This window comes from Corapipo altera, unplaced genomic scaffold, assembly GCF_003945725.1.
Source record: "Corapipo altera isolate COAL_440 unplaced genomic scaffold, ASM394572v1 0, whole genome shotgun sequence".
NCBI lineage: Eukaryota > Metazoa > Chordata > Aves > Passeriformes > Pipridae > Corapipo > Corapipo altera.
The window spans coordinates 88,913,377-88,941,063 of record NW_020884872.1 but is presented as its reverse complement, the minus strand read 5'-3'; the positions used below and the strand labels follow the sequence as shown (position 1 = coordinate 88,941,063).

The following is a 27,687-nucleotide window of genomic DNA, read 5'->3' as shown; positions in this document are numbered from 1 at the left end:
GATGCTGTGTGCTACTTTCCCTCCCCCCTGCTCTGTCCCCACCCCACCGATCAGCCTCTTTAACATGACAAAGAGCCTGGAGGAGCGGGCCATGGTGAATATTGCAGTCCCAGGCGGGACTATACCTGCTATAAATGTAACTGCCTGTCTGTGCTTCGGAGCTACCTCAACTTGCTGGTGAGACCTGCCCCCCCAAGAGAAGGTGGCATCTATCAGAAGGTGGGGGATCCACCCCTTCATCTGCTCCCCATGTGTGCGCACTTGGCTCTGCCTCCCTACCAGGCTTACCCCAGCGGGACTGGCATGGGGTACCTGGACTTTTACTGGAACTCGGCGGGGGAGGCAGGGCATGCTCCCACATCGGCTGGGCCAGCGGGAGCAGCCAGTGCCAGGCAGTTTCCGGAGGCAGGAGGAAAGAGGCACACAGCAGGTAAGGAATTTCAGCTAAGTCCTGGAGCTGATCCCTAGGATACCTCTGGTCCTAGTTCAACCAATTGCTAAAGACTTTTTCTCTCTCCCTGCCCTGGTTTCCTAATGTGTGACCTCGGCAAAGTGTGATGTGATAGGCAAGGAGGATGGGTGACCTTGGACAGTCACACCACCTTCCCATGCAACTTTTCTTTGGCGACTGTGAACCGGTTTCTTAAACCTTAATAGAGCCTGCAAGTGTCGAGGCACTGGCAGGTCTGCTCCAGGCTGAAGGGCAGTGTGGCAACGTGGTCCCATGGAAGTTCATGGTTCTTGTGGCAGGAATGTCTGGGCCTCCTTTTAGTCAAATGTTGTCATGTCATCTTATGGAGAGAAACCAATCCTGAAGATACTTCTTGTGGCATCCCTTATCCCCTTACAAACTCCGTGCACCTTTCATGCGCTTATTAAAATTGAGCCAAGGCCTGCTCTGAGTCATTGTGCCGGAAGATCTGCTTCCTTTAAATCCAGCATTGCTACTTTCCTGTTCTTTGCCATTTTCCTCTATTTCCCTCTCCTTTCTGTGCTCTGGTTGCCTTGCTTTTCCCTTTTTGCAAAGAAGTCCCAGGCCCCACCGCAGTGGCATTTTCAGTTTCTGCCATTCCTCTCCCATTCCAGTGAGTGGCAATAGAACAGCTGAGGAAGGCAGGTTTTCACCCAGCCCCGTTGCACGGTCAGCCCTACATGGGTAAATGGGTGGGAGGAGAGCGAGATTTTGGAGTGCCAGTTTCAAGCTGTCAGTTGCTATTGGAAGCTACAGGCTCAGGCAGAGTGACTAGTGGCTACCTGATATGTAGCTAGCTGCCAAGTAGTTTGGAAAAAGGCTTAAGTTCTCTGCATGCTTCCTACTCCACGAAGGCAGCAGGCAGATGGACTCATTCGTGTCCCCAGTGGGCCTGGTATATAGACTTAAAACCCATCTTCAAACAAACACCCCTCTCTGGTACTGCTCTCTCCAGAGAGAGCTCAGTCTGGAAGTGAAGGCCTACAGGTGTCAGGGGCTCGTGGAAGTGGGTCTGTCACGTTTTCATGTTTATTTCTGTTGTACTGCTATTTGTGTTTCTTGGTTCTTCTCTCTTTCACTCTCTTCCCTTGGGAAAGGGAGTGCCTTTGTTCTGAGCTCGAGCTGCACATGGTAAATTCCACGGGGGTTTGGGATGACAAGCCAAGCAGGATCATATGTAAGCTTTAGTTCTATGGTGTCTTGGTAAGGTTCCTGTCTAACAGGAGACTTTCACATTTTCCATGCCCACATTCCCATCATGCTCATTTCCTACCTATAAGGTTTTTAATGCACAGCCTACAGGAGACAAGCATCCTATGATCCTGCACAAAATTTTACCTTCCCATGCAGCCGGGTCACCGATGTTCAGCTTCCTAAGCCTCTCCAGTCTACCCCCATGCACGTAAAGGTCCTTGCACCTCTTCTGCTGACAGCCTTTCTCCTCGTAGGCAGAATCCCTTTGTAGTCCTGATGGATCTGCTCCCCAGCACCAGAACCCTGCCCCACTATATACCTGTCTGCTCATGCAGCCCATGCTCTGGGTAGTATCATCTTCTAGGGATGTCAAATGGCAAGAGCAGACAATCCTAGAGTGGCAGGCACCACAGAGACAAGTGTGCTTCTGCAAGGAGCATAACAAGGGGAATTGTACCACAGATGTGGCCACTTTTCTGAGGTCCACAGCACCTCAAGGCTTTTGAGTGATTGCTTAGTAGGCTCTCAGCTTAGGATAGAAGAAGGAAAGGTTTGGTAGGGTTGATGGGAAGCCTGTTCCTTCGGGGGGACATCAGTACTTTGCACTGGATATAAATTCGAGAGGTTGAGGAGGGTGTCTCAGTGGGCTTCAGTGTCACAGCTCTCAGGGTGACTGGGAAGGAGGTTGGAAGATATTGGTTGGGCTATGTAGTCAGAAGGTGTGTACTGAAATGGCACTGCCCCATTCACTGCACTCCCTCTCTCCTGAAATGTCAGTAGAAGGAGAGGGGATGGACCATGCAAAAGTGTTCGCAGAGGAGTATCTGGAGGAAGGAGACATGGGCAGACTTATCATTGCAGTTATGGGGAAGAGGGGTGTCTTCCCCTTTCAGTCAGGGCTGGCCTGAGAAGGTCTCAGCCTCTCTCAGAGGTCAGTAACCAGGCATGTGACAGAAAGGAGCTGGAGTAATCTCTCTTGTTAGCATTTTCTTATTCCTTCAGCCTGAATGACTTTGCATTTTGGCAGCTTTTGCCTGCACTGATAGCCTAGATTGTTCAAGAAGTTTTTCCTTTAGATGTTTATCTCAACTCCTTAAGACCAGGACAAATGAAAAGGGGCTTGGATGCCTTCCTCTGCACTCTTGAATTTTGTCCTCCGTGTCCCTGCTACAGGATTAATGGCTCACCTGTCCCATGCATCAACCTTTCCTCTCTCTGTCCCCACTTCGATGTCAAATTTCTCCCCTTCATTCTCCTCTTGCCAAAAGCTCCCCTCAGCCAAGTAGGAACCTCCATCTATACATGTGTTTTCAGCAGTGGTGTGGTCTGTGGTGGGAGATGCAGGCAAACAGGACTAGGTCAATATTCAAGGTCTGACTGATGCTCTACACCCGCCACCCCATCATTGTGAGCACCAGCTTCTCTGCCCCACCACACATTCTGGTGGGAGGTTGCTTTGCCACTGTCTATCAAATGCCTCGATATTGCTGGGCAGGCAGTTTTGGGGAGCCCAGTCACCAACCAAAGCTATGCTTGCAATCACGACCAGGCCTCTTTATACCACACCGAAACTGAAATATTACTGAGCCTTTTGGAGGAGGATAGTAACACTGTTAAGCAATGTGCACAACTGTCCTCTCCCTGCCCTGAATTTTCTGCCTGGTAAAAGGGAGGCACAAGCACCCCAGAGGGGCCTGAGCAGGGAAATTGCTCATTGTCAGTGTACTTATCTGTGCTCAGATCCAGGAAGAAAGGAAGGTAACACAAGCCTTTGCTTCAAGAGAGCAGGCAGGGAGCATGCTCATACTCATACAGCTCTGTGTTCCATCTTGTATATATACTGTTTCCCATTGTCTTTTTATTTATAGAAATATCCCCAGCTTCATCCAGTTCTGGGAATTTCAGCCAACTCACACCAGATTCAGCCACCAGTCCACATTCGTCATCCTTGTCCCCACAGCCTACAGCTAAGTCTCAGAAGGGCAGAGAATGTGGCATGGAGGGGATACGGAAGACCAAGAGCCGCACAGCCTTCTCCAAGGAGCAGCTGCAAACCCTGCACCAGCGGTTCCAGAGCCAGAAGTACCTCAGCCCCCAGCAGATCCGGGAGCTGGCTGTCACTCTGGGGCTCACCTACAAGCAGGTGAGCACAGAGACTTTGACCCATGGTATATCTGTCTCACAGTGGCTGAATGGTCACATGCAGCAACATCAGCAACAGGATGGAAAGATGAGTCACCAGCAGAGAGTAGAGGTAAAGGTGCCATCTAACAGTTGCTCTCCTGCTTATTCATGCCCAGAGATCAGAAGTACTTTTGTGGATAGGAGAGCCAGTGGCACCTCATTTGGGCCTCCCCAGCCAGGGGTCAGTTAAGGATTCTTTCCCAACACTTGTAGTAGAATTGCAAACCCACTGATGAATATGTTTTTTGCTGCAAACAGTCTCTACCCTGGGCTTGACAGCACTTAACAGCTTTTTCCATGCACTGTGAACTTCACAGAAACCCTGGCAGGCATCAGTTCTCTGAATCACAGGGCTGCAACATGCTGAAAGCTACTGCTAGTGTTTCCCAGAGCTGATCTTGTCCAATATCTAATAATGTTCCACACTCAGCACTGCACGGCTGCTTGACACCTGCTCCCCTCTCCATGTGAGTACTGTGAGGTTCATACATCAGAGCTCTTCAGGGTCTGCTAAGCTCTAGGTAGGTTGTGTGTAGTGAAATCATGCTGCCTCGAATGATGCCTTCCTAAAGCAGAGGGGGCTGGGCAACAGGGCACAAGTGCTTGCAGTTACAAGTCCAAAATGGACCTAGAACTTGGATCTCAAAGCTGGACATGGCCTGGATGCCCCGGGACTAAAAAGTTATACGTGCACTGTAGGTGCACACATAACACACACAGGAACTGGTTCTTTCAGGAACAAGACAGGGGACAGTCTGCTCTTTCCTTCAATCCACATCCCTGCAAGGCTGCTTTCACAGCACAGACACAGCCCTGGGGGGAAATGGCTCTGGAATTGGCCCCAGCAAAGAGCTTTGCATTTGGGAAATGCTGGCTAAAAGGAGCAAGTCTCTCTCTTCTCTCTTTCTGCAAACATGCAGAAACAGTGTCTTAGAAGTTTGCCTGTAGTGCAGGGAGCTTTTAGATCCGTCTGTGGGTCTGATTTGCACCAGACAATCACCTCCGTGATTGAAATGAGTTGATTTGTCACAACCATCACTGTCCCTTGACATAAAGCCAGCCCCTCCCCCATCACACAGTTGCACTAGCCACCTGCTGAGGCTGCTAGACAGACCTCTCCCCTTGGCAACAACCCCAGGGAGCTCTTAAAAGGCCTTTATCTGCTGCTGCCCATGTATCTATGCCATCTGGTCACTTTTCCTCTGGTTCTTCCTGCTTTTGGATTTGATAACATCTCTCTCCTTTGCTGATATTTTCTCTGCTCTCCCTTCCCCCCCTTAGGTGAAAACTTGGTTCCAGAACCGGAGAATGAAGCTGAAACGGTGCCAGAAGCATAGCCTGTGGACTGAACGGGCTCAGTGCCTCACACAAGTAAGAACACATAGCTCATCATGGCTCTTCTATCTGGACAGATCAGTCCTGTGACGTATTTCCTCCTTGGGGGCAACCTAAGCATACAAGTATCAGCGTACCCTGCCTTCTGCTTTGCTCAGCACAGAGGCACAGACTTGGCATGACTCTACATGCACTGTACATAGCCTAGAAATGCCATGGAAATGTTTCCAGAGAAAAGTTCTTTTCCTCATATGTATGTGTGTGTATATATATATATATATATACACGTATGTATGTATGTATGTATGTATATATGTATATATACAATTGTGGGTATGATTCTTCCTGCCCTCCATACCATTGCTGCTGGTCAAGAGACAACATGATATGTGAAGGGACAGAGCCTCAGAATGTGTCAGGCCTGTGGACACCAGGCTGTGTGCTGACTCACTGTCTTTCCTTTTCAGAGTGGCTTCCAGACCAGTACTTACCTGGATGTGCACCCCAAATTCCACCAGGGCTATCCAATCACTGCAACTGGCAACATGCAAACCATGCCTGCCCCCCGTCAGCACTATGGGGCAGGGCAAAACGCTTACACAGTTGTGACCAGCGAGGATGGAGGCGTCTTTGGCAAAGGCGGGGGTACCTGCAGTATCCAGCAGACAGTGGGCTTCATTGCCCAGCACAAAGTAGACTTTTACCACAGCTGTCCTGGCAGTGTGGAATATCCAGGCTCAAAGACAGGTGATGGCTGTAATTTTCACCACTCAGCCACTATGGGGGCTCCTTTCCCAACCACTGCTGGCCACCATCTCTATCATTCCTAAGCACTGTGGATGTGGGTTACTTGGGCAGCCAGGAATTAAATCTTATCTCTCCCTTTGTAATTCGTGTGCTCTCCAGCTCCACAGCACCCTGTAGCTAGAACCTGTTTTGACATCTGAATATGTGCCTCCAAGCATGTACAGACACACAGACACGCAGATACCTGTTTGCCCATATATACACATACAGCCCTTCATTCGTAGGCCCTTACACTTGCACACACACACTCCCTTCTTGATTGGCACAGATAACCAAGTTCTCTTATGGCAAGACCCATGCTCTGGCTACAAAGCTTATTATGCCTTGGATCTTCTAAATTATGGATCTTGTAACTTGTCTCAGATGGAGCACAGATTCCTTTGGGGATCTCATTTATACATATCACTGTACACGTGCATATATAACACATGAAGCCATGGGCTGTGCGGAGAGATGCTGGTCACATACCTTTAACTGAAGTTTGAGAACTTATTGCCACCTGCCAGTTATCCATCTGATGTTTAGACCACCAGTTCTGGAGGTCAGCCATAAGGAATAGAATTGATGAAGTGTCCAGTGAAGGGAAATGTGACAAGCAGTTTGCAGGAAGGCTGGTAAGATGATCTTATGAGCATCAAAATTATAAATAAGGCCTTCCTTCTAGTCTGTATTTTTCTGCTCCTCCCCTTGAGAAAATCTTAGCAGTGCATTCAATTCGGCAAATAAAAACCATATTTTTAAGATGCACTGTGTATTTCTCTGTATCTTTTTTCCACTGCAATAGATCGTTGCAACATAAATAGCCATAACAATCATATGCCATTTTTGTTACTGATTTGATGCTGAAAATAGGTCGACTTCATGGTTCTTGGCAATGGCAGATACCTAGAGTCAAAGAACTTCCCACCTTAAGAACTTCCCCTACCCAGCAATATTGAATACTGAGACTGTTACGGAGGTACTATAATTTCTAAACTTAAGACTATATGTTGTCTAAATACCTAAAAACAGACGTCTGTAGCAAAATATACTTAATAACAGGCCTCAAGTTCCCTGAGTCACAGGTCTTCTATCACTTCTTGATGATGACAATGACTTTCACTTAATGCAATGAAGTAATTGTCACGGTTCAAAAAAAATGAGTATAAATGAAGGCAATGATTTCTGTGACTGGAGTAATAAGAAGCATATTCTTCTATTGGCAAAGCTGATTTATGTCTCTGTGCCTCACAGCTGTTTGTTCCCACTCCTCATACAGACACTCTTTGACGTTATTGTAAACTGTGCAGTGTGCTGGTTTTGGCTGAGAGAGTTAATTTTCTTCACAGTAGCTAGGATAGGGCTATGTGCTGAAAACAGGGTTGATAATACAGAGATGTTTTCATTAGTGCTGAGCAGTGCTCGCAGTGTCAAGGCCTTTTCTGCTTCTCCTTATCTCCCTGACAGTGAGAAGGCTGGGGGTGCACAAGGATTTAAGAGGAGACACAGCTGGGACAGCTGATCTCCAACTGATCCAAGGGATATTCCAGACCATATCACATTGTGCTCAGTGTATAGAGTTGGCTGAATAAGAAGAGGGGGACGTTAAGCAGTTTTTCTAAGTAACCATTATACCTGATGAGGCCCTGATGTTCCAGAGGTGGCTGAACTCCTGCCTGCCCTTGGGAAGTGGTGAATTAATTCATTGTTTTGCTTTGTATGTATGTGTGTGTGTGTTTTGCTTTACCTATTGTTTTTGTCTCAGCCCATGAGCTTTCTCTCTTTTACTCTTCCAATTCTCTCCCCTGCCCCAGTAGTAGAGAGTGAGTGACTGGCTGTGTGGTGGTTAGTTACTGCCTGGCATTAAACCACCATATATGGCCAGCATGATTTGGGGAAAAATAAGGTTTTTTGGATGGTGAATTTCCAAGTCATATAATTTTGGCACAGAACCCCGCCCCACCCCCTAGAGCCAGCAACTGGCTAAGGTTGGGAAAGACGTGCAGTGCACTTGCAACAATCAGAGGGGTGGGGATCAGTTAAATTAACTGAAAAGATGCTGATTAACATCTGAAGACGGACTACAATAGCAACAATTATCAGGGCTCTCTCACCAGTGTAAGGATTTTTTTCAGTCCTTCTGGAGCCAACAATGCTGTTTACTCACTTGAATATCATCTGAAACCTTTCCATGCCACCCCATCAAAGACAAATGTAGGTGAAATAGTTGAGCTTGTGACTGCTCCTCACTAATAATTCTCTGGAGAAGGAGATATGTGCTCCTTCAGAGATGCTTTAGGACAGGCAGGATCTTGCTGTTAAGTCTCTGGGACTGACTTGAAGAAAGATGCTGTCTGTAAGAGCAATGGTTGTGATCTCCCTGCTATTGACCTTGACAAAGTAGTGCTAACGAACACCACCAAATCTTGCCGTTTCCTCAGAGAGACACAGAATTTCTCAGAGGCCATCATTCAAAGACAGACCTTATTGCTAGAGGTGGTTCTGGAGACCAAGAGTCTGCAGCAATTCCAAGAAGCAAATAAGCAACTTCCAGTAAGGGGACCTATTGATGTCTGCTTTATCAGGAGCTTCATTACCTATGTCCTGGTGAAAGCAGCAGGAATGCAGCTTCTGTTAGATGCAGTCCTTCAGCCTCAGCCAGCCAGAGGGACACTGGGGACTTTAGTTTCTTTTCTGGTCCTTCCCTAATATCTAAGCAATGACTTGGATGGATCTCAGGGCTCACACAACGCAGAATTCCCAATGTTGTAATTGGTAAAAGATTTAATGGTTTGAACACAGCCCAGCTGCAAGAGACACATCCTTACTGTGAGCAGATGGACTTCTATCAAATGGGAGAAATTAATTCTAGCCTAGTTATGAAAGAGATTCACAGATATGACCTGAGGGTGCTCTTCAAAACTTTAGACAGCATGAAGATAACATGGCCCTCCACAGGAAAGAAAAAAAATATTTTTTTTTATGTCTAAGACCAGTGTCATGATTTTGGGTCCTTCCTGCCTCATGACTATTCAGTATCAGCTAATATGCTGCTGCCCTCTGATGATGGGCCAAGCAAGAGATGTGGATGAAAATTTCCAAAACCCTGTTAGCTCAGCATTTGAGTCACATGGTGTACTTAGATAACTAAATATGTTTATATATGCCTGTAGAAAAGAGCCTATTAAAGCAAAGATCATGACCTTTATCTGCACTGGGGAGACAACTAGGGCTATGAGCCCTTGCTCATAGGCCACTCAGAAGAAACATGGAGCTTGTAAAACATCTGTACGGGCCATGTTGACATAGAGAGCAAGGAATGTGGTTGCTTGCACCACTCCACTTGCTTGGTGTTTTGCCTATGGGACAGCAAAGGCTGGAACCCAGTAAACTAGAGAATAAACTACGGTCTACATAACATGTACTAGATCTAATTTCTTCTGTTTGGGTGTGATTCTCTGTATAACTGGAACTACATCTGCAGCATTGACAAACAGGAATGTTGGCACTGCAGAGATATTCTGAAAGCAATACAGAGTATTCCCACAAGCTTAATACATATGAAAAACTCCAAATGATCTTACAGTTTGATCCTAAAAAGATTTGCTGGCAAGGCACATCCTGTTTTCAGTGTGGAGAAGTCACTGTTACACAGAACAGTAATGAGAAGCAATAGTCCTAACAGAGATGTAATGTATCCTAGCAGAAAGAGCTTTTCCTGGCATGCACTTACTTCCTCTGAGGAACTGATACAACCCTTTTTTTTTGGCAAGTATGAGTCTGGAGGGATTAGTTGCATCTCCACCAGTTTTGGTACTAATGCCCAATTACCTGTGCAGTTGCTTCACATGGTGATAGGATTCACACACTTCAAGATAACAGAGGAGATTGCCAGCACCGCGGAAAGGCAGAGTTCTACTTAATTCCACAGCCTCTAGAAACACTTTCTGAGGTAGTAGCAGTCCTTTCCAGCCCACCTGCCAAAACTCCAACAGCTGCTCTGCATGTTTCCTACAGCTACATATGCTTACCAAACCTGCATGCAACCCAGGCTGAGCAACCAGGGGATTAACAGACCTGTGAGGGAACACTCCATGGTAAATGCAGTAACACAGACCATAGCATGCAGAGCAATCTATCTCAGCCCCAGGGCTGTTTTAGCAACAATATCTGTTTCTGTAGAAGGACATCTGCCAGGAAGGCTGTCTCCTTACCCTTGGAGCAGAAATACGGAAATAAAACATATCCAAGCAACACAGGTAAGCTGCAGCAAGCACTCTCTGCAATCATTCTGCAAAAACCTGCATACCTTGGGTATTTCTGTAGAACCAAAGACTGCATCTTAAAAAAAGAAAATAAAAATGCATAAGCTACTAATTTTAAAGCTGAAAGACAAGGCTTTAATATGACTTTTATAGGTACATGGTTCAGCTCTATTTTTTTCCAAGGGAATTGTTGAAATTAATACTGCTGCTAGAGAATTACTCAGAATACAGACAAATTGATGTTGGGACATGAATGCCCAGTCAGGACAAGAAAGGATTTCTTTTCTGTAATACAGAAAATCATGTGAACCTGGCATTTCCCCCTCTTCCAGGCATTTTAACTTTTTCTACTGTTTAAGGTTGGCAGCCCACACACATGGATGACTCAGCCTTTCTTCCTCCTCTATAGGCTCAATCCTTCAGTTTCTCCTTCCTGTACCTATTGTACTCACCCTTGGAAGTAGAGGATTACAGTGTTGCAGAAGAAAAGGGGATATGCTTTGGCACCCACACAAGCAGGTTCTGTTCAGCAAAGGACCTGTAGCAGTTTGAGCCTGAGCTGACAGCTGCCACTTCCACTAATTGTGTTCGGTGAGAGTACCCATTGAACTACCCCTTTCAGACAGATGAAGGCTTCATTGGTGTACTGTACCCTACAGAACCTGGGATTAAACCAAAACACATAATTTCTGCTAATTTAGACTATGGCTATTAATAGGAGCTTGGTTCCGTGTTTGTTCCCGTGGCAGAGGCAGCATTCAGTTACTTACACAGACACTTCTGTCCAGTTGAGGTTAGAAGGACCCCAAGGGAGCTGTAGCCTCAATGAAGCAGGATACCAGACCTCTAATTGTGACCCTCCGGAGCAGCAGCAGGTTACCACACAACCTTAAAAACATTTTATTCTTCTATCCTCATCCTTCAATACTTCTTGTAAAGCATTACAGTTTAGGGGCTAATACAAGCATGTTCCAGGGCTGCACATTACTTCAAGCAGCTTGTCCAGTTGCCCAGCCCTGGAGCTCCCCTCCCACCTTGCACTAGGCAACACACCTGTATGTTAAAAACAAGGTTGGTGGATTTCTGTGATCTACTCCTTTAGAACAGTTGATTGATCCTACTTTTGGGAGAAACACAGTAAGGTTACTTTTTTTCCTTCCCTCACTGCAGGTCTAACCTGCGTAGAATAACCATTCTCAGAGCAGGCTATTTCAATGCAAGCTGGTGACACTATTTCAACATTAAAATAAAGTAATTTATTTTTCATTAAAACAAATCTGTAAGAACATTAAGAACATTAAACAGGATCATGAGAACATTAAGAACATTAGGCAGAAACAAAGTAATAAACGACAACGTGCACATAACATAGAACATGCTTGATATCACTGCAAAAAAAACTAACAAAAACACCACTTTATGAAAAATTCTTCTACAACAACAAGCGTTTGCCTTCTTTGCAGTGAAAGCTCTGATACGAGATACACGGCAAGGATCAGAGATCACCTGCTAAACAGGCAGCAAAGGAAGGTGAGACTTGAACAACACGCAAACCTTTATAACCTCTGCTACTCGCAGCGGTGACATTGCACACTGACCTCTTAATGAATGAGGTTTCATCTTATCCACACACAAAACACCTTTGCCAAGGGTTAGCTCTGACCAGACAAGCACTTTTAAATAGAAAACTAGCCCAAGTCAGCAAGGTGCTGAGCCCCTCCTCCGGTGGTTAAAACAGCAGTAGGACAAGACAGAAAATAGAATCTATATCCCTGAGCTGAGACCCTGGAAACTCCATGAGCAAACACAGGAAAAGGGAGCAAAAAATACTTAAACCTGAGACTCATAACCACTCTGGGCCCCCATGGGATGCCAAGGGACCTGGCATTGATGCTGTATAGGAGAGCTCGAAAACGGTGTGACAGTGTCAGAAGTACTCTGGAAGCCGTAGGTGTCTTCTGACTCCAAGCTGACATAATCCACATTGTCAGAGTAGCTGTGATAGAAGTTCATTGGCTGGCTTAATAAACCCACACCTTGCTGAGTATTGCAGCTTGTCCCACCTTTTCCAAAGAGCCCCTCATCCTCCACAGCCACGAATGAGTACAGGCTCTGCCCATTCCCGTAAGTCTGTCCACTGCTGTATGCCTGGTGCAGGTTGGTCGTAGCCTGAAGGTTTCTGCTCGCACCGACAGGGAAGCCCTGGTGATACGTGGGCATTATATCCAGGTATGCAGCCTGAGGAGCCCCATTCTAGGAGAGACAAAAAAGGGTGTTCAGTAATGCAGAGCACCACACCAATTGCCCATTCTTATCGATAGGTTCTCCTTTCTCGCCCCCTGCCCCTCCTATAAGCCAAACAATAGAGCCTTTTTCATACTCATTGTCCTCCCTATAGACCAGTAACAGCAGAGGTGGCAGGATCTACTGTTAGTAGATCAACGTGTCTGGGAGAACCATGCGGGTGAGAAAACCAGCAAATAGCTTTGCTAGACGTCTTTGGCTGTTTTATTTCTATCTCTCTCAACTGAGAGATAAGTGGGCTGGAAACAATGCTCTTTTAGTGCCAAGGCAAGCTTAAAATAGATGCCACTGTAAGCCCTATTACAATAAATGCAACTGGATTGGTAATATCGAATCCTGTGCATTGTTTGAATTAGCAGGTTAGACATGATGCACTTCTCTTCACAGACTGGAGGAACCATGATTGGTGGTGATGGGGAAATTTACTCACTCGTGGTAGATACAGCCCTTTTTCCACCCACTGGCTCTCCTTTTGGCAACGTTTGAGTTTCATCCGTTGATTCTGAAACCATGTTTTCACCTAAAAGTGATGGGGAAAGGGCATAAGAAATTAGAAATTCATTCTCAAAGCTTACTGCACATCCCAAAGATGTTTTTCCTTCTGCCTGGCTTCTAATACTGTACATAATTTCAGCAGCTAACAACATGCAGCAGACAAGGTAGCTGCGAAATCACAGAGCTGAGACCTGAAAACTAACACTCCTACTCCTCAGATCACCATGGGATCTTCCATGATTTCAAAAACATTACCCAAAAGACAGGCCAAGACAGAAACACAGCTTGTACATCAGTATCATCTCACTGCTGCACCAAGATCAGTGCTCAGGACCGAGTCATTCCTTCAGTCAAACAATCAGCTGGTGGGGCAAGGACCCTTTCTCTAAGGAGAGGCCCAGGTGCCACTATGACTAAGAAAGGTAACGTGCATAGCAGTGCAAGTATCTGACTTGTGGCGTTCAGAGAGAACACGTGTCCATACAGAATAACCTGACTCCACATCGCTCTGCTTTGCTGCTCTGCGTGCCCTTTGAAACACCTGCATGGAGTGGGAGGGTAGTGCTGGAAGCATATATAAGAGGAAGACTGAGTCATAAGTTTTGCCAACCTCTCCTCTCACGTAAACAATAGCATAAACATGATCATGAAAGAAGCTTATCTTTGAAGTTTAAGAAATGAGAAAACCACCAAACCCCCCCCCACACTTGCTCTTAAGGTCACTTCATGCCAGGGATGCAACTCAGCTGCTCAGGGCAAGATGTTCACCTGCTTGTAGGTGAGCTCAAGGGTAGCAGCCAGCTCCCGAATCTGCTGGGGGCTGAGGTACTTCTGGCTCTGGAATCGCAGGTGTAGGGCTTTAAGCTGCTCCTGCGAGAAGGCTGTGCGGCTCTTGCCCGTCTTCACTACACCTTTGCCTTCCGCCTTGACCTTCTGGAAAGAGGAGTGGGGAGACGGGCTTGCTGCTGCGGTGGGACTGGTGGCAGAGTCAGGGGTGTAGTACTGGGTGAGTGTCCCAGAGCTAGAAGAAGCTGGAGAGTCATCTGAGGAGAGAAGACAACTGGTGTGAGCAGAACCAGGGAGAAAAGACTCAAAAACTTTAAACTCCAGCTTCTCGGGAAAACTTAAGGTTGCGGATGCCCTGGGGACTCGCAGGGGCTCTGCAGCTGTGGGCGCAAGCAGCGTCACGACAGAGGAATCGAGACCCCTCGCTGTTCGCCCCTCTGCCCCGTCCGGTCTGGGCAGAGGGGTCACGCTGGGGCCGCCGGCAGCACCCCCGGCTCCCGCCGTCGCTCCCCTCGGGGCCGCCGGCGGAGCATCCTCGCCGGGGCAGGGGGCCGCCCGCAGCACCGTCATCGCCCCCCATCCCGCGGGCAGGAGAGACACAGGGGACACAACTACCCTCAGCCGAGGGCAGCCCGCCCGCTCCGCCGGGGCCGTACCTGGGGGACTGGACGTCTTCTCCATCGTGGGCAAGGGTAGGGCGTCCGTCGCCGGAGCCTCCTCGGCGGGCACGGTGTCCGTGTTCCCTGGAGAAAGCCAACAGTAGTCCCCATACAGGACAGGTGGGTAGGACAGGCAGGACGGCATGGCCAGATGGGAGCTCATGGCCGGGCCGCGACCCCCAGCCCCAAGCATGTGGCGGTGTGGCGGTGGAGGAGGCAGCTAGCCCGCGGTCAAGTGCTCCATTGGACTGAGGGGGGAGGGGGCGATGCTTTAAGTCCTCTCCAGCTTGGCCTTGGCTGGAAGGTATTGTCATGGCCATTGTCATGTTAAAAACTGGTTGATTGGTGGGGAGGGATTTTAGGGGTATTCAGGGACTGGGGGAGGGCTGGGACATCAAGCCCCGATTCCCAACTTGGCCCCCAGGTGACACGGTGGGTGTCATCCCTCCCTGCTAGGGAGTGGGAGGAAGGTCCTTGCCCGAGCCCGCCGCGGGGCATGCAGAGACTTTATGCGTCTGCATTGCAGATCGCAACCATCATTGCAAACAGGTAAGACCACCTCCCGGCAAGTGAACCCAGACAGGACACAGCGGGGACGGCGCTACAGAGCGATGTCTGTATTGCGGGGAAGAGGGCTCAAAGAAAGCCAAGCTGCTTCTCTCAGAGGCTAGCCCAAGGCTGAGTCAGGCAGTCCTGCTCTGCAGTGGCACAGAGAAATAGCACTTCACCGTTTTCAAGTTTCTTTCCCCAGTCACTTGAGCCTTTTTTCTTTCAAAGGTGATATCTTAAAAAAATAAGAAAGGTTCTTTTTGCTATGCACCAGGGAGAGGTGGGAATCACCGGGTCAGATTCAAAAGGAAATGAACACTGCAGCTGTAAAAGAGCCTTACAGATCTTAAGGATTTGAAGTCAGGGCCTAGAGTCTTCTTGGGGAGCATAAACTGCTCCTCTTCCCCCCTCCCCAGATTACTATTTACTTTTAGGAAATTAAAAACTTATCGGGAGGATCTTACAGCCCGGGAATTACAAAACCTGGAAAACCTCCTGGAAGACTTACAAATAAGGGCATGTGATGCATTAAGCAAACTTTTCACCTCCGCCAGTGCAAGGAAGCAGGACACACACCTACCTGTGCACAACGGCAGGGGAGTAGCTATTAGCCCTCTTGCATTGCAAAACATCTCTAGGAGCTGACAGAGAGGGACTTCCTTTGGTTTCCTTTTATCTCCTCCTCCCATCTTGAATCGTGATGAGAAATGAGCCCCAGCTGGTTCCCTTAGCCACCTGCAAGGGTCCTTGCCGGGCCTACTTTTGATTGCCTCCTAACTAATGGTGATTTCACTTCTCGGAATCCGGACAGGATCCAGTCAGACACACGATTAGGAACGGGAGGAGGCGAGGGGCGGGAGGTGATTATAATCAGGCGAGAGAGATGAAATACAGAACAAGAGCCAGAGCCTGCTTCTGGCCCCGAAGCAAGCAGTGCCGGGCAGGGGGCTGCCCCAGGCTGTGGGTTTTGGGCAGGTCGGTTGCTCGGTGCCGCCAGTCCAGATGCACGCACGGGAAGGGATTGCCCCTCGAGCACGCAGCCATCGCGCTGCCCTTTGCGGGACAGAGGGCCGCCGGTCCCCACGGTCCCCTGCTGTCAGGGCTGCCCCGGGACACGCGTGATCCCTGCGAAGGCTCTCCCGAGTTCGTCAAAACCAGTCCTTCGCAAAGACGGAGAAAACCACAGGGTCTCTACAGGGCACAGCCCTTGCGTTTGGCCATCCCAGAGGCTTCAGGAACCCCCGAGTCGTCCGAGGGGACACAGCTGGCGAGGATCAACTGCAGCAGAGGGATTAGACTTTTATAGATGGAGTAACAACCGTCTCCACCAGCAAATCCTCCCTCGGAGAGCTCTGTGTGTGTGTTTCGAAACGCAACAGGACGGCTCATAATTTGAAATTTTCATACACAGTTTTCACGTATAGATCAGATTCTGTCCTGGAGTCACACCTGTTTTGTAGTGTGCATGGAACTTTTTTCTTTTTTTTTCCTGCCTGTGTTCATCTTTTTTTTTTCTCATCCCACTTGTCCTCCATTACCTGTGTTTTTATGCTTTAACCACCAAGTCTTTTCTTTTCCACATACAGCCTTCCAGTGAGGATAATTTGCTCTTTCTCCTCAATTATACCACTAATCAAGTGACCAAACATATTTTTTAATGTCATTGTGAGAGAAACAAGACTTGTGTGATAGATAAAACCATACCATCTAAAGTCATAATTTATTTATTTAGGAAATCAAATTATTTTCCCCAAAATAAATGATACACATAAAAACATACTGTGAAGGTAAATCCAGAAGTTATACAGACACAAAGAATGCTATGGGAAACATGATATAGATGTTTGAGAAGCTCTCCAGGGTGATCAGGTCTGGAACATCTGGTTGTGGCACCATTAGCCTTCAGACTGGCTATACTGCCCATGAAAGTCCATGCTGTTCTTTTAAAAAATATCTGGTGGGAATGACTCACAGAACAAACACAAGTATCCACTGTTTCTTTTTGAGCTGTTTTCAGCTGGAACAGCAACAGAGGTCAGATCTAGTCTAATCCTGTTCTTCCCAACAGGGCCAAATAGCAGAAACAATTTCGTTTTTGACCTAAGGTTGTGTCCCCCTCTCCCCATAAGTTGGCTCATTAAGTATCTGGAAGTTAATTCAGCCACTCACTGGGCTGTAGCATACCCTAACAAACCCTTTCTATAGCGCTTCAGCAGCAAAGATAGAAGTTCAGGTCCAAAAGTAGCCTTGGCCTCTTGGCCTAAGCAAGGTGAGACAGGACTGTGCATGAAGATGTTTTCATCCAGCAAGTTCTCCCTTCAAGGATCTCCCATTATTCTCAGTAAGGGAATTCCTTCAGAGGACTGGAGCTCAACCTTGCTCTGAAGTGATGCAAATACACCAATTTACATAGGCTGGAGCTGGGGAAGCAGCAGCTGGATGATACTGTAAATCCAGCTCTGAAGTTCACATCGCTGGGTCAGAAATGCTATGGGTTCCTACCTCAGTGCATTCCTAAATTCATTTCCGTGAACAGGATAATGTTATACCAGTAGAAATTGTCTCAAATTTTACGTACATTAGGTACTCTTCTGTCTTCCTCCAACTAGCTGTAATGTGGGTTATCTGTGTTTTGGTAAATACTGTGAAGTGTCACTGTGTGTCGCTGTATCATTCTGCTCATGTTCCTGGGGCTCAGCGAGATGGTAGGGTGCTGGCTTGGTATTGGTGAACAGGAAACCACGGCCTGAGCCCTGCTGTCCCCGGAAGGTTTTCCTGAGAGCCATCATCCTCTGACAGAGATGTGTGTGGTTGGGAAAGGCAGGTAGAAAGCCCCACCCTGTGTTTTGTTGAGCCTATCTGAGCTTTTCTCCCAAGCAGGCACCTTTAATTTTATAATTTCACTTTTTTTCTAATTGAACATTCCTCAGGTTAAGTGTATGAAAACAGTCCTGCCCTGCAGCCCTCAGTACTCTCACAGCCCTTGGCTCTGGACAGCCTGTCCCCTCTAGCGTGGTCACAGCTCACAGTCTGGACCCAAGACGCCAGATTGTGAAATGAAAGGAATCAAGAAAGAATAACAAAAATTAGACCCTCATTCATATTAAAATACAGTTTTCCTTTCTCTTGACTCTTTAGGGGAGCAGGTAGAGAAAAGGACAAAGCTTCTCTCTCCCACTAACCGCTCAGTCTCTCAATGCCCTGTTAATTACTAGATGATGTGGCCCTTTGTTAGCAGTGCAGAGGCAGACTTGCACAGAGGAGCCAAGACACAAAACAAAGTGATTCCCTGAAAAGGCAGGAAAGCTGGGTGCCAAAAAGCAGGTGGGAAGCAGGCTAGTGAGACAACCCAAATTTTAGGGTTTGATGGGTCTGTTCTTCCTTTAACAATCTCTCATCCTTGCCTGCCATGTACGTGATGCTGGAGTGCTGTAAGCATTTATCTCAACAAGCATTTCCTACCAGAGCCTATCGGCTTTAATATTCAACAGTTTCCCCAGGGCACGACTTGTGAGCAGCTTGGAGCCAGGGTTATGGAAGTCTTGGGGACATGGAGAGACTTGCATATAGGACAAACCCTTCCAAGCATCCTCTGCTCGAATCCTCCCCTCTCTGCCCCAGCCCTAGTGTAGTTGTTCCCACAGGATCAGTTAGATGTCCTTTTACTAAAAGAAAACAGCATAAACACAGCTGTGTTCAGATGATTTCTGCGGTTTCCACCTTAAGGGGGGCGGATAGCAAATCACTGTACCAAGGCCTTAGGCAGCCCCAAAATATGAGTCACCTCCCTCACTCTCCTAAAGGATGCTCTGCATCAGGCACTTAATCTTTCATTCCCCAAGAACACACCACATATGAACTGTGAAATGACACAGAAGCTCTTCCCCCCCCCCCCCCCCCCCCCCACCCCCCAGCCTTCTTTGTTTTTCTTCCCCATTCTTATAGGGGCAGTTTCCTACAAAATCCACTGCTGCCACAGCCCTCGGTTCAAGTGGGACGCTTAGAGGTAGCTAAATTTCATGCCTTCTCAAGTTCACTGTGTATTTTGGCACCTGCTTTCTTCCACATCTCTCATCTGAGGATGATCCCATGTATGTCACCACTGTAAATGAACACCAGAACATAACTAATGAGGATTACGTGCCACATAGGTGACTGTGATTACACTTGTGCAGGCCATAAGAGGGCACACAGTCTAGAAGTGCCACTAACACATCCCACCAACCAAGATCTTCCGAGTCAGCACATACTTTTCAGGCAGGTGACTGTGCCAAATCTGTGCTATCTGGATTTTTTTAACCCCCAAAAACTCCCCATAAGAGCAGCTCACCTGTGAGACAAGTGTCTTAATTACAGCGAAGGCTGGGATTAGGAAAAACGATGCTCATTTTTCAAATCTATCAGGAGTTGAAATACTGATGCCCGCATTGCCTGGCCCTTGCTCCTACCTCTACACCCCATTTTTTTCCAAGACCGGCTCTTGCAAATGCATTCATGAGTGATTAGCAAGTGTTAGAGTGTGAGGCTCCCTGGCTGACACCTGCTCTACATCTGAATGGGATCTGCAAGTGGATGTTGTCTGGGACGGCTGAAGAAAAAGATTTACCTGCTTTTGTCTGACAATATTTAGATGGCTGCCCTGGCCAAGATGGAAAGATAATGGGACAAAGAAGAGATGAACAGTGAGAGGCTGGAGCTTTTTCAACTGGGTGTCATTTGTCTAGGAATTCAATCCAGTGAAGAGTTAAAGCTGGAGAGGAAAACATTGTCATCAGCTAGTGGTGTAAAGGTTAAAATTATTTGTACTTCATCATCTTTAAATTCCATGAATTCCAGCTCATATTAGGCTGTAAAAGCATGTCTGGGGCAGCAAGGGAAAAAATCAAAGGGTCTGTATTATGGACTGCATCTGTTCCCAGGGTGCAGGGAGAAGCCACAGAATCATACAGCGAAAGAACTTCAGAGCCGCAGACTATTGTGACAAAATAAAAATGTTTCCCCAGCATAGTTTAGTCATGAAGGAGCCATGAACTGTCTGTATTGAGAAAAACATTTTGCTAAAAATTACTGTTCTAACCCCAGTTATGTCCTCCATGCAAACTCTGGGGCTAACGCAGGCCTGAGAACACCTCCTCTTAACCTCACTCATGACTATATCACTTTCCTGTAGTTGTAAACAGCCTAATAATAGTGTCAAAGTGCCTGCTGATGCAAAGTAACCTTGCAGAGTATTGCATGGCTTTGGTGCAAAGATGCAGATGTTGATTTGTGATCCAGCAGGGCCCTCTGACATGGTAACACCTCAGATGTCTCCCTTCACTCACTGCACAGACCAAACCACCCCATCTCTCCAGCAGAAATGGTCAAGCTGGATGCAGTTCATCTCTCCTCAGCTGCTGCAGTTCACAGACAGCACACTGATGCAAACTGCTGAAGATTTCAGCTTCTATCAGTACCCACCTGCTGTGAACCTATGTGCTGGCACTCCTTTTCTGTGATTTGTTCCTCAGGGAATAGGTGTACACCAGTCATAATGGGATTCAGCACCTGTCCCCTGCATATGTCCTTCATGTACTGACCTTCCAGTGTTATCTTCCAGTGGCTTGAGGGAGCTACCTGGAGCACCTGAAGCTGCCCTTGCAACGCTGAATGATTCAGTCATGGAAATGCCAAGGGCTGCTGGCAGCCTGCTTAACAGCAATCTGCTAGAGCACCCAGAACAGGAGAAAAGCAAATTCTTAGAATCAGTCTGTTCTATGTAGCATCGTCTTCCTAGCTTTAAGACTTCCCATATGCTGAAACACATGAACATCTAGTTTCAGCCTCCTGAAGTTAAGGCCAAAAGAGAGGGAATTAGTCAAGTAGACCAGGTGCTGATTTCTGTTCCCTCCTGTGTAACCAGGAAAATTGCTCAGCAGGGAGGGATTCTGGTCCCATGACAGTCAAAGACGCCCATTGACTTGGGTAGCACTGAGGTCTGAGATTTTTCTGTGCTTGTAACAATGTACCAGAGTGCATAATTTGACCCTTTATTTAAATGTGGCAATACAGATGTTCCAGGTCAAAGGAAAAAAGTTAGACACAGTGAGAAAAAGGTGAGCCACATTAAGTAGAGGGGAGGAAAGAGAAAAAGAGAACAGAAAACCATTTTATAGGTGTGGGTTCCTAGATTGCCTTCATCATTATGTCTGAGCATTTTCCGGTGGGAGTATTCAGTGCCCTGACTCAGATCTTCCACTTGTGGTTCTTTGTCTCTTTCTCATCCTCTCTACAGGGAGACAACTGCAGGTGTTGTGGAGGAATTAATCTTGGCTTAGCAGGCTTGGTGGAGGAATTAATCTTGGCTTAGCAGGCTTGGTTTGAGGCTTGTTCCTAACATGCTCACAGCTGTTTGTATCTGAGGTGTATGTTGGAGACCTATGCTGGAGGCTGCTCCTTGGGCCGGGTTTCTTTCAGGGTTTTTAGAAGGCTTTGCTTCTTGCCCTGGAGCCTTATCAATTGAGTAGACAACATTTGCTCTATTTATTCCAGTGGTTTTAACTTTTTGCCATCTGGGAAGTGGATCCAGCTTCTCGGCATCCCACTGCATTAATATTGACTGGTTTTCAATTTTACCTGATTTATGTCCGGATTTTGATATCTTGGTAGCGGTACATGGCACTGTTTTAGTAGCAGTTTGCTGATCCTGGTCAGTTTTAATTAAGGGTCAACATGCTACTTCCTCCTCATCAGATGTCAGTGCAAACTCTACTGTTTTGCTCTTTATCAAAACAACAGACTGGCTTACTGTCTTGCAGCTCCTCCACTGGGCACTGTAAGTTTGAGTCACTAGACCTTGTTTCAGAGAGTATTAAGGGTTCTACATCCTGCAAATCCCCTGTAAGATTCTCTCTCATGTGCATTCCAAAGCTCTGCCTGAAGCTTTTGGACATGATCATGCTCAGCAGTAAGCAATGCCTCCACTTGCATCTTCTTTTCATTTTCCTCATTTCTCTGAAAATACAAGTCTTTCACTGAATCTAGTAAAGACAGTATTGTTTCATATTTCTGCTTAACCTCTCCTTCATTATCCAAATTTTCTCCCTCCACCTCCACCCCAGGGGTAGAAGAGTGACTAAGAAATTTTTCAGTAAAGGGCCACAAAATATTTTCTTTATATTGGCTGCCCAGGACAGTCATTTTCTTCAAAGGTTCCTACAAAAGGAAACTGCACAACCTCCACAACTCTCTCAGAGGAATCTGCATCAGAATTCTCAAGAGTTCCCGAGTCCCTACAGAAGATACCTCAACCTCCATAACTCCTTCAGAGGAAGCTGTGTCAGAATTCCCAACAATTTTTACAGAAGGAAATCATATGAAACAACTACATAGCTCTCTCAGAGGAGACCATACTATTGTCAAAGGCACTTTGGGTCAGAGAACGTTACCCTGCTTTCACTGCGCCAAAATAATGTTACGATCCGGTTATTAAAATTGTTGGAAATGCCACTGCCATATTTAAGGTACAAATGAGACTAAATGCCAAAGTCAATAGTATGGGCTTTATTTAATGGTAAATGTGAGACAGAGAAAGAGAAATAGAAAGAAATAGGGAAAAGGGGGGGAGAGGTTGAAGAAAGAAAGTGACAGAGAGAGATTAAAATAGAAAAAGTATCACCACTCCATGTGACCTGGTGGTGTCCTGTTGGTCCAGTTCTTCATGTCTTCTTGGTGGTGAGGGTTTCCCAAAAAACATAGAGTCCAATGGATTAATATACATTCAGGAGATGCCAGGCACCTCCCCTTGGAGGTGGGAAGCTTTGCAGTCTCTTGTAACAGATTTGTCGTCTCACATGGATCCTGTGCAGTCTTCTGGGGGTGGAAGGCCTCAGGAATGAATTAGGGGGGCACCTGGGGTCTTTGATGGTTTATGACACCTTGTCAGCTGCCTCTCATGTGAATGTTCCCTGTGTACATGGTCTTCCCAGAGAGGGGCAGGGAGTTACTCCTTTGGTTTGGTGTGGAGAGATTTCACCATCACACACCCAAAGCCCTTCCCCTCCACCACCCCCTGAGCCCAGCTAGGGCTGATTCTTAACACAGATAAATTTTTCTTTCCTAAGCCTTGTTTGCTTCTCCTCAGACTTGAGATGATTAGACAACAGTGTTATCTCAAGTCTCCAGTCACAGTCCAAATTCCGGTCTGGAGGCATTGGGAGGAGGTGGGTGCTTTGGTGGCCACAGACATACTGTTGCTTCCTTGCAGTTTGACAAAAAGTCTTTCTATGTTTTTGACAATCTTTAAGACATTACCGACATTTCAGTCCATCACAGCCCCTTTTACTTGAAAGCAAAACGACGAGATTGGGGCATGTTGTAGCACAGGCTTCTTATAGCCCCTGAGACAACTCTCCTTCCTGCTTAGAGTAGATTTTCCCAGGGTTAGAGAGCTCCCTGCTATTAGTAAACTGGAACTGCTGAGACCAGTAGATGCCAGCTGTCAACTTTAGAGCTGTAAAGGAACCTCTATATGCTGGTCTGAGGCCACGGGATACAGATGGTGAACTGGGCAGTTTGGTAAGTAGGGACAAGCCTCAGTCAGAAAATACAACTCAGATACAAGGAAAAAAGCAGTCCTTGTGCTGTAGTCGACTGGCTTAGGAGACTGCTTATGCTGTTTGCTAACTGATGTTGGGAGGGCAGGAGAGTGTCGCTTTATGAGCCATCAGCAGAAGGAACAGCTGGGCTGACCCAAGAGTTTGGGAAAGAGTGTACTTAGAGTACAGTAAACGTCCAAGCTAACTGAGGGATCTCCACTTTGCCGGATCCATCACAAACCCATGTTCACCAGCAAACTCAACTGCAGGCAACTTTCCATATCAAAGGCCTTACCTCACCACAGGGACCACTGTTCTAGGGTACATCTCCAAGCCATCATTTAACTCTGTGGTTTGGTTATGGACAATGATGGAATTTGGACAGTTTGAAGCTAAGAAGCTTCAACACCCAGCTGAGGTGGTGCTTAGACACTCTGGTAATGACCTGATGGAGTGGTGTCCAAACTGCAAGCAAATGCAATGTGACGACATTGGGTAGTTCTGTGGCAAAATGATCTACCCACAGCCTGGCTTGGTGTGAACTAAATTATCGGGTAGGGAGAAGGATGGAAAATAATATATCAACTCTTTAGTATAACTGACAAAAGAAAAATACAGTCTTAATTAATCACTTCCCACAAACAGGTCACTGCCTACCTCACCATCCTCATCAGTGCACACAGCAGTGGGTAACTGCTATTACTTTTGTTTGTTGTTTTCCCCACATGCCAGGAAACTGAGGTACAAGGCTGTGTGGTGGCACAGCCATCCTGCCAGGACTGGAGAAGCATCAGGCAATTCACATCTTTGACAACTTGCATTCTTAGGCTGAGCAGAAATGAAGATCTGTATTCTATAGAAGTGAAGATCACACGCTGGCAACACCTCCTGCCCAGACTGCTGTTTGTACTTGGGGAAAGAGTACACAGGCCTGTGACACTGCTGCTTTCTGTGGCCCACTGCCCCAGGCACCGCACAGAGCCGGGCAGGAGGCTGTTTGGGTTTGTGGCATATGTGCCTAGACAGCATCTCCTACAGAGCGATGCACCCCTCCAGGAGAGCAGTATGGAAGCCGGCTACTCCCTACCCAAAATGCAGCCGCAGGGAGCTATGGCGCTTCCCTTGTGTGCTCCTGCCTTGTGCTGCAGCCCAGGGAGAGGTGCATCCTGCAGCCCAGAGGGCTGGGGCACTGCGGTGCTCAAATCCCCCCAAACCTCCGCGGGAACTGCCATTTCAGGCAGAGAGTGAGTCACTTCACATCAGACCAAATAACCGCGGTGACCCGAGTATGCGGCTCCTCGGGGGGTTCTGCGTTATGCAACCAGTTCCATCCCACTTCTGGAAATAAAAAGGTGTAACTGTCCGCAGCCCAGCCCCGCGGCGTGGAGTCCACCCAGGCTCCGTGTCTGTGGCCCCGACGTGAGGGAGAGCCGGTCCTGGGACACAACAACGGGTGGAGAAAAACCCCGAGGGTCAGCCTTTTGCAGACCACGTCGCTTCTGGGAAACCCGAGCCTCCTCCGTCCCAGGATGGCAGGTTTCCGGGACACGTGGCGGTAAGGCTGAACTCGAGGGGCCGGTAGGTCTCCCACAACCCCGGCTCGTTTTTGCTTCACCCTCCGGTGGCCACCGAGCGGCAGCAGACAGCCGGCAGCGGCGGCGAAACTCACGCCTCCCTTATCCAGCACCCCTTATCCCCCCTCTCCACCGGGCAGCGGAGAAAGAGGATACCCTCCCGCCGCTCTGTTCCAGCGCCCTTGAAGCCCCCGAGGGGGCGACGGCGATTGTAGCGCCACCGCCGCCTTCGTCGTCGCTGAGTATGTGTCACAAGCCACTCAGACAGCGTTGTGAACCCGAACAAGATTTTAAGTGATATCAGCCATAACAGCGCATAAATCCAGGAATTTCTATTTACTCAGTTTTGCACCCAAAATAAAAGCTTGAAAACACAGCTTCTCCCCCTCCACAGCGCTTCTTGTGCCTTTCTGCTTTTCCCCTGCTTGATTTCCTTTCTTTAGGTTCCCAGCACACACGTACTTTGGACATGATTTCCTGCTGCTGGCAGCAAATCCCAGACACAACCTCTATAAACTGGCATTTGCACTGGCACCAATATAACTGGCTGCAAGCTGGCCTAGCTTAAATGGTGCAAAATGCCTTTCTTTCCTTGATTGCACAGAGGGAGGGAATACCATCCTTTCTAGGATGACATGCCAGACTGTAACTGTCTTTTTGCGAAGGAAAGACTTAACGTGACACTAGAAATCTTGCAGAGGTGTTGTCTCAACTGTTCTGTTCTCTTTGGTAGCTGAGAGTAACTACTCTTGTGTTTCTTTCAGCATTACGAAGTTACCAGCTCCTGGCTTTGCTGCAGGCCATTCAAATTCTCCATGGGTGCTCGTTTTGCTGCCTGTGCTGCAGGTAAGTGACTCATGCACTGGAGTTTCCACTAGACAAATACGTGTACAATAAAGGCCACAACTGGGAGAAATTTCCTGTGCAAATAAGCCCTTCAGCTAAAATGGGTTCTGAAGAAGTTAATCTGTAGGGTGTAAACCCTGAGGGTATGTGGTCTGAGTTTCTAGAGGGCTCATTAGCCTGGGAATCAAGCAGGCTATAGGAAGTGAGGCTGAACTTCCAGTGCCTTAGGATGATGTTGTTGCTGACAGTTCCCAGCAGGACCGGGGTATATGCCAGAATCCAGGCTGGCAAAGATTAAAGGCTTCAGTTGCACCAGGAAAAGAATCTCTTTTCCCTCCATCACCTGGCATGCTCTTCTGATCTGTCTCCCGTGTGCAGGGACAGAGTGAGCCTTGTAGCATGAACTGTCCAGCATTTTCTTCCCCTAGCACTGACAGGATTGAAGCATGGCTATCTTTGGCCCATCACTGATCTCTCCTCAGGATTTTCTGCTTATTCTTGTTGTCTCTTTTATTTGCTTTCATTTCTCTCCTGCATTTTTCCTGTTCATTTTTTGCTCAAGATGGCTTGCCATTTTAAATTCTAATCTCCCTATCTCCTTGTTATGTTTCCATGACTGTGTGATGTGCAGCGATCTGTGGCCAGTAACCAAAGCAAGCTTCATTTGAAGATAAACGTAACTCCTGATAGAGATGATGTGATTGCCATCAGGTATAAGGATGCAGGCACCATTTTTATCCTTTTTTTTTTTTCACAGAGAAGGAGAATACTCTTGTGGTTTTATGGTCCTTCTTTATTATTGGCCGTTTATATCATGGGCATAGTTAGGTGCTCTCAGCATGCACGATACTGACACCACTAAGGACATTGGTGCTGTGACCACTTCTCTGGCATGGTGGCAATCTCTCCAATCAAACCAGGGAACAGTATCAACCTGGTAGCTTCATCTGCCTCCTAAATCACAGTCAGATTGCATCAGGCTTCTTTGTGTGCTCGGAGGAGCCAAAATAACAATAGTTTCTGAGTCTCCAACTTCCAGCTGTTTCAATGCTTGCATGCATGCCAATGCTGGTTTGTTTTTTTGTGGTAAAATGTGTCTTTTTAGGAAAAAGCCTCACAGGTACTCCTTTCCTGCCTAACAGTAGGGATGACAGGATCCCAGGAAGGTTCTGTGGCTGTAGCGCAGTGAGGTTTAGGAGTTAGTTCATAGCTATTCACTGTTGAGGGCCGGAGGACTTCCCACACTATAATGTTGGATATCCATACTATTTTCAGTGTGCCAAGGACACTAACCAGCTCAGCAGTCCCTTTAGCTGCAACAGTGCTCATACCTTATTTAAAACTCAGAGACTCACCTTGGGGAACTGTCTTGCCCCAGTAGCAGTAATGGACAGTAGAACTGGGGGACAGCAGGAGAAGGAAAGGTATGAGCTGTACTTGCTACAGCATCAGTGTCCCACACTATGTTTAAGAAATGCCTCGGCCTTCTGAGGAACCTGTCAAAATGTAAATCCCACTGGTGTGTGGCTACCCCTGGTTTTTGTTCTTCTCAAATAAAGACAATCTGCTTCTGCAGCCATTTGAGTTGTTTTCTGTCTTGGAGACACAGCAGTGCATGTAGGAATGGCAGTTGAGCTGGCCAGGATTTTTTGGCTTTCACAG

General features: G+C 47.3%; 2 protein-coding genes across 2 annotated transcripts; one reads left to right on the top strand and one right to left on the bottom strand.

Moving 5' to 3' along the window:
- The first annotated feature begins 249 nt into the window (after positions 1 to 249).
- Positions 250 to 6,015, top strand: LOC113952558 (homeobox protein NANOG-like). Its single transcript, XM_027654784.1, has 4 exons — positions 250 to 430; positions 3,535 to 3,809; positions 5,132 to 5,221; positions 5,653 to 6,015. The coding sequence occupies exons 1-4, from the start codon at positions 250 to 252 to the stop codon at positions 6,013 to 6,015; spliced, it is 909 nt and encodes a 302-aa protein (XP_027510585.1).
- Positions 6,016 to 12,066: 6,051 nt separating this feature from the next.
- Positions 12,067 to 14,643, bottom strand: LOC113951714 (homeobox protein NANOG-like). Its single transcript, XM_027653082.1, has 4 exons — positions 14,478 to 14,643; positions 13,804 to 14,078; positions 12,971 to 13,060; positions 12,067 to 12,489 (listed from the first exon to the last, which is right to left on the bottom strand). The coding sequence occupies exons 1-4, from the start codon at positions 14,641 to 14,643 to the stop codon at positions 12,067 to 12,069; spliced, it is 954 nt and encodes a 317-aa protein (XP_027508883.1).
- Between the last annotated feature and the right edge of the window lie 13,044 nt (positions 14,644 to 27,687).

Excerpts from the sequence above, each read along its gene's own strand:
- LOC113952558 (XM_027654784.1), top strand. The coding sequence starts at position 250 with ATGTGTGCGCACTTGGCTCTGCCTCCCTACCAGGCTTACCCCAGCGGG. Across the intron at positions 431-3,534 it reads AGGAAAGAGGCACACAGCAG|AAATATCCCCAGCTTCATCC; the intron begins GTAAGGAATTTC and ends TTTTATTTATAG. Across the intron at positions 3,810-5,131 it reads TGGGGCTCACCTACAAGCAG|GTGAAAACTTGGTTCCAGAA; the intron begins GTGAGCACAGAG and ends TCCCCCCCTTAG.
- LOC113951714 (XM_027653082.1), bottom strand. The coding sequence starts at position 14,643 with ATGAGCTCCCATCTGGCCATGCCGTCCTGCCTGTCCTACCCACCTGTC. Across the intron at positions 13,061-13,803 it reads TTGAGCTCACCTACAAGCAG|GTGAAAACATGGTTTCAGAA; the intron begins GTGAACATCTTG and ends CATCACTTTTAG. Across the intron at positions 12,490-12,970 it reads AAGGGCTGTATCTACCACGA|AATGGGGCTCCTCAGGCTGC; the intron begins GTGAGTAAATTT and ends TGTCTCTCCTAG.